This window comes from Apium graveolens, chromosome 1 (genome assembly GCF_009905375.1).
Source record: "Apium graveolens cultivar Ventura chromosome 1, ASM990537v1, whole genome shotgun sequence".
NCBI lineage: Eukaryota > Viridiplantae > Streptophyta > Magnoliopsida > Apiales > Apiaceae > Apium > Apium graveolens.
The window spans coordinates 172,337,817-172,344,351 of record NC_133647.1 but is presented as its reverse complement, the minus strand read 5'-3'; the positions used below and the strand labels follow the sequence as shown (position 1 = coordinate 172,344,351).

General features: G+C 33.7%; 1 protein-coding gene across 1 annotated transcript; it reads left to right on the top strand.

The window, feature by feature from the left end:
• Positions 1–1,098: 1,098 nt before the first annotated feature.
• Positions 1,099–6,162, top strand: LOC141671165 (tonoplast dicarboxylate transporter). Its single transcript, XM_074477303.1, has 6 exons — positions 1,099–1,704; positions 3,669–4,146; positions 4,302–4,345; positions 4,449–4,544; positions 5,379–5,892; positions 5,988–6,162. The coding sequence occupies exons 1-6, from the start codon at positions 1,279–1,281 to the stop codon at positions 6,020–6,022; spliced, it is 1,593 nt and encodes a 530-aa protein (XP_074333404.1). The 5' UTR covers positions 1,099–1,278; the 3' UTR covers positions 6,023–6,162.
• Positions 6,163–6,535: the final 373 nt, after the last annotated feature.

Sequence of the window (6,535 nt, the reverse complement as noted above, 5' to 3'; positions counted from 1 at the left end):
GACTCGTTATCAATCTTTTATATAGATAATAAAGAAAAATATTTCGTAAACTATTATAATAATGAAGTTATTCAATAATAAGAATATTATATATGTTAATACTCATCGAATATTGTCTTGTTTTTTTGGAATAATGAGCTTATCTGAAAATTGTGTTTTAATCGTCTTGCTTATTTGTGAATCAACTAATTTGTTTGTTATTTTTATGGAGTGATATTTAATTTCACCAATTAATTATTAGAGATCGATTATAATTATAATATTCGCATTAGGGCTGAGCAAAATCGAACTGAAATCGAAAAACCGAACTGAACCGTTCTAATTCCGTTCGGTTCGTTCCTAATTTTTCAGAAATTCGGACCGAATGGACCGAAATAAAATTTGGTTCATTCCAATTTTTTTTAAAAATATTTCGGTCCTGACTGAATAGACCAAATTATAAATACTATAATTTTATATTATATATATATTAAAGAATTATAATTATAATTATAATTTTTAATTTGTAATTGTATTTATACACACTTAAAACTCTATATATCACCCTACTTTAATTATATAATAGATTTTAACATTTTTGGTTTAAAATTTTAATACAATTTTATATTTTAAAAAAAAATCGGTCCGTTCGGTCTTTGGACCGAACCGAATGGTTTTGGTTTAGTCCGGTCCATAATAAAATTTCGGTCTGGTTCGGTTCAAGAAAAAATGATAATTCGATTTTCAGTCTATTCAGTTTGATCCGGTTTTGGACCGAACCGACCGAATGCTCAACCGTAATTCGGATCATTTGATTTGGCGTGGTTTTATATATTCACTCCATTTCATACGAGTTTTGAATAGAAATAATCAATCGATTATTAATTAGTATATAATAAACGATCAATATTTACGTCAATATTTTAATTATATATTATTTTTTGGTGGGATATTTCTTTACTAATTAATTATACGAGCATCAATTAATTACAAACGCATACGCGAACCCGAGCCGCAAGATTACAAGATCTAAATAACTATATCAAACATTTCGCATTTTTTGGTAGAATATATAATACCTTACTCAGATATACCTTTTAAGTTATTTTAACCTTTTTGTAATAGCCACAAGCCGAGCAAAGAAAGAAGCCTATGTATGTTCTTACACATTGTACTCCTAGATTTTATATATTTCATTTCATTTATAATTTGAAGCAAAATTTGTGTATATATATAATCATAACATTGGACAATACATTGCAACCTGTCTCAGCTCTCTCACCCCTCAACTTTTAAAAAATGAACGGGAATTCCCTGGATCATGATCCAAAATCTCCTCTCCTTCCTCTTCACGATCAAACTAACCAAACTTCACAAACCTTCACCTACAATATCAAATCCATTTTCACACTCCAAAACTTTTACATACTTCTTGGACCTCTTTTATGTGGCCTTATTTGTTTCACTGTCAAACTTGATGCTCCCACAAGTAGCCGCAACATGCTTGCGGTGCTTGCATGGATATTCTCCTGGTGGATGACGGAGGCGGTCCCGATGCCAATAACATCTATGTCACCGTTATTTCTTTTTCCGATATTCGGAATTTCTACTGCTGATGATGTTGCTCATGCTTATATGGATGATGTTATTGCACTTGTGCTGGGAAGCTTTATTCTTGCTCTTTCCGTGGAGCATTATAATATTCACCGGAGATTGGCTTTAAATGTATGTCCTCTATTTACCCCCTTCATTTCATTTGTTAAAGTTTTATGTTTGTTAGACTTAATTTCTAGAAAATTAGAAGAAATGATGATTTATTATACACAATTATTGTTTCTAGGATGGGAGAGGGGGACTCTGTTTTATGTTCTATTCAACAAATAGTTGTCTTAATTTTGTCGGAATTTTAATATGTTAAAAGTGTTTAATGTGCGTAATATACATGTTAATAGTTAATGAATTTAATAACTTTACTGGTTTGTAGATTTACACTGATAATTTGAAGGTGCTAGAGAAAGAGTCTCATCATGTATCACACTGATTGAACCTAAACAACTGATTGATCTGTTTAGTGTGTTTATTAATGTGTCCTGGTCACCCACTTTCATGTATCAAACTAAACTGTTGATGTGTCACTGTATTAAACAAAGTTATGTGCCACTTAATTTATTCAGGGTAGTAGGGCACCGTTTACAGTGATATTCTTAATGGAACAAATTATGAGAAGATAAACTCGATTGAGATAGACTTGAAACCGGATTGTTGGCATAAAAAGCTTTTAAAAGTGCTTCGGTAGGGTCTTCTTCTGGCATGTTAAGATTTTTAGATGAGTTGTTTACTCAACATAATATCAGTGCTCAGGCTGGAAGAGGTTTTAAGTTCGACTCCCTGTGGCTACTAAAGAAAGAAAAGTTTTGGTCCTTTGTAATTGAATGTGTAACATTGTGGTTGGCTTTAGCAGGATAAATAGAGGGGAACGAAGCTTCCTTTTCTTTTTACATCTCACTCTTTCTAATTAACAACTACAAATTTAGTTTGGTAAATTTACATGAATTCAGCTGGGTTACAACATCATAACGAATGGCCATTGTTGGCCTTCACCTATTACTCCCCCCATCTATTACTATAAAGATAAGATAAGGCACACCTTTATGTTGCCACCTGCTGAGTTTTGCTTGTACATACATATACAGGCATTGGAAAAGAAGAAACGGAACGCATTAATCAGACATCCCGAGCCCAAATATTTAAATGGAATTTGTTTTGGTCTACAAATTATTGTTAGAATCCTGAAAATGACCATTTTCTAACACCTTAAGGTTTTATATGAGCTGGTTACTCAACATGGTATCAGAGCTCAGGTTGGCAGAGGACTTAGGTTCGATCCCTGCCACCCCCAACATTTCTCACAATTTATGAGGGATACGAAAGACAAATTTATGTCCCAAAGATGGGTGTCTGTGATCCACTCTTCGACCCATAAATGGGCTTTCGAGTGAGGGGGAGTGTTAGAATCCTGCAAATGACCATTCTCTAACACCTTAAGGTTTTAGAGTAACTGGTTCCTTGACATGTTAAATATATGATCCTATTGAGGCCTTCATGAGCTTAGGCTGGCGGGAGAACTAAAAGTTCGATTCCCAGCCACCCCCAACATTCTCACAATTTAATATGAACACTAAAGGCAATTAATGCCCCAAAGATGGGCGCCGGTGTTCCACTCTTCGACCCATAAATGGGTTTTCGAGTGAGGGGGAGTGTTAAATTTATGATCATATTGCGGTCTTCATCTAACACCTTAAGATTTTAGATGAGCTGGCTTTCGAGTGAGGGGGGTGTTAAATATATGATCCTATTGAGACCTTCATCTAACACATTAAGATTTTAGATAAGCTGGTTACTCAACAATTATTACAAATCAATATTAAATTACTAGTAAATTTCTTATAAACCAATTAGAGTTTTGTGCACAAATATTTAAAGTTCATTAGCTGATGTCAATATTAAGAATCATGTTAACGAAATTTTAATAAATGTATTGATCAGTATTAAATATGCAAGAGAGTAAGATTAAGACATTTTCGTTATCTTCCTTATCTTGCGAATAGCTGTTTAACCTGAAATGATCAAAGCAGTTGAAAGTCGAAACCACAAGTTAAAATGTCATTTTCTTATGTCACGTTATGCAGATAACAGTGTTATTCAGCGGAGACCCACTGAACCCACAAATACTACTCCTGGGAATATGTGGCACAACACTATTCGTCAGCATGTGGATGCACAACGTGGCAGTAACTTTAATGATGATGCCGGTGGCAACGGGTATCTTACAGAGATTCCCAACTGGTCCACAATCCGACGTTGTAACCACCAAGTTCTGCAAAGCTGTTGTGTTAGGTGTAATATACTCTGCAACCATCGGAGGTATGAGTACACTTACAGGGACCGGAGTCAATCTGATATTGGTTGGAATGTGGAAAAGTTATTTTCCAGAAGCAGATCCTATTACATTCAGCAATTATATTATTTTTGGGTTCCCGTTGGCTCTATTTGTTTTCTTGGCTATGTGGGTAATTCTTTGCTTGTGGTTTGTGCCGAAGGGTTCGGGTAGAATTCTTTCAGCTTATCTTGACAAGTCCCATTTGAAGAGGGAGCTTGATGTGCTAGGTAAATGCCCAAATTTTAACCGAGTCTTGAACCTTCATAATTTTGTTTTCCGAGTATAAGTTGTTTTCTAGATCATTCTTTCTTTAGAAATATATTTACAACAATTTTGAGAATAGATGTCATATACACAATGATGTTTCATGACTTGTACGCAGGTCCTATGGCTTTTGCTGAGAAGATGATATTGACCCTATTTTCGGTACTGTGGCAGTAGATTGATTTTATAGCATGTGAAGTTCTTAGTTGAAAAAACAAATTATGTGCATTTCGTATTACATCTTTAATGATATTTATATTTTCAGATTTTGATTTTTCTATGGATGACAAGGAGTATAACAGATGACATTCCTGGATGGGGTTCTCTATTCAATGGTCGTGCAGGCGATGGAACCGTTAGTGTGAGTATTAGTATATCTTAAGTCGTAACACTTAATTCACATATTCATATCGATACTATTCATTAGAAGAAATGATTAAAGAGTTCGAGAACATCTATGCTAAAGTATCAATCTTTACTGGCTATAAGCAGTTGTAAAAATCGGGAATCAGGGAAGATCGGTTAAGCTAGAGATTTAGGATTAAATATAAATCGGGGATTAATCGGAGTAAAAATCGGATGTATTATAATATTAAATTATATTTAATATATTATTATGATTATATTAGTTATTTATTAATAAATATATATTTATTATGTCATAATTTCTATATTTATTCATTTTTAAATTAATATAGTATTTTAATTTTAATAAATAATAATATATAATCGAATAAAGAAAAATTCGTAAGAATAAATCGGATTTCAAAGATCGAAACGGTCGGGTACTTTGTAGGGGATTAATCGGTTGATCACGGATTTATTGGGGATCTTTAGAACACTGGCTATAAGATAAAGGGAACACCGATGTTAAATCGAGTAAACGTGAATGCCGACAAATCGCTCAAAATTATTTGTCCGATTTGACCAATTTCCGATAAATCATCTAATTTTTCTAAAATCATCCGATTAATCGCAAATCGGTAACTCAACCAAATATTCCTAATTTCTGAAATTTGTAACCATGACTACTAGTATTAAGATGAGCATTCTTGCATTCCTATATCTAAGTTTCTATATTTAAATTATTTTTGGTAAACAACATGAACTTTTAGTAACCGGGTGAAAAGTTAACAAGTGAATGGGCTATTGTAGTATTTTGTGTTTGATACATAGCCATCGGTCATATGTTCAGGTGATGGTGGCAACTTTGCTATTCATAATTCCAAATAGGAAGCAGGCAGGCGAGAAACTAATGGACTGGAACAAATGCAAGAAACTTCCATGGAACATTATATTACTATTAGGAGCTGGATTCGCCTTAGCCGAGGGAGTCCAAACCAGCGGCCTAGCTAATGTGTTATCGAAAACATTAGATTTCTTAGAAGAAGTTCCATATATAGCCATGGCTCCTGCAGTTTGTCTCATATGTGCAATACTTACTGAGTTCATCACATCTAATAATGCTACCACAACTCTAGTTCTCCCGCTTCTTATAGAAATCGCGAAAACAATGCATGTTCATCCACTTCTTCTCATGCTTCCCGGTTCAATAGGAGCGCAACTCGCCTTCCTCCTTCCAACCGGAACTCCTTCAAATGTAATAGGGTTCACTACAGGGCATATTGATCTTAAAGATATGATCAAGGCTGGAATTCCACTAAAATTTGCTGGAATTGTTGTGCTATCAGTTGTGATGCCTACGCTAGGTATGTACATTACATGTAATTTACATTCCCTTCCCGGAATCTTGATATCGTGAAATCATAGATTCAATTTCGTCTCTGTTTTGTATTTTATGCAGGAGCTTACATTTTCGGGACCGATAACAAACAGTAGTACTGGAGCGCTGGAAAATGTAGTACCTGTGTTTTTGTATATTGCCGCAATGTACAAAAACATGTCATTGCCTAAGAAGGAATAGTAAGACTACATGTAACTATAGCCAAAGTATATATATATGATCGATTTTCAGTTCATTTAATTTATTTAATGTATAAAAATCAAAGTGTTTTTTTTGTTGAGCCTCGGTTTATAATCTGAACCTCTTTCGTTTTCAACAAATTCCACATGTATCATCATAGCCGGCCCCTAGGCCTAGCTGCTAAAGAAGGGGGCTTCTAAAAAATTGAAATTTGAGGAGTACATATTTTTTAATAAACACGAAAAATTAAAGAAAAAAAATACAGGCACAAAATAATTTGAAGGGCACGAATTTTTAATTTTTATTCTACCACCAAAAAATACGATATATTTTTCATTTAGATGAATTGATATATACACGGTAAATATCTCACTTCTTATACTTTTTTTTAAATGATCTCATTTCTTATTATTGTTTAGATTTATTGT

Excerpts from the sequence above, each read along its gene's own strand:
- LOC141671165 (XM_074477303.1), top strand. The coding sequence starts at position 1,279 with ATGAACGGGAATTCCCTGGATCATGATCCAAAATCTCCTCTCCTTCCT. Across the intron at positions 1,705-3,668 it reads ACCGGAGATTGGCTTTAAAT|ATAACAGTGTTATTCAGCGG; the intron begins GTATGTCCTCTA and ends CACGTTATGCAG. Across the intron at positions 5,893-5,987 it reads AGTTGTGATGCCTACGCTAG|GAGCTTACATTTTCGGGACC; the intron begins GTATGTACATTA and ends TATTTTATGCAG.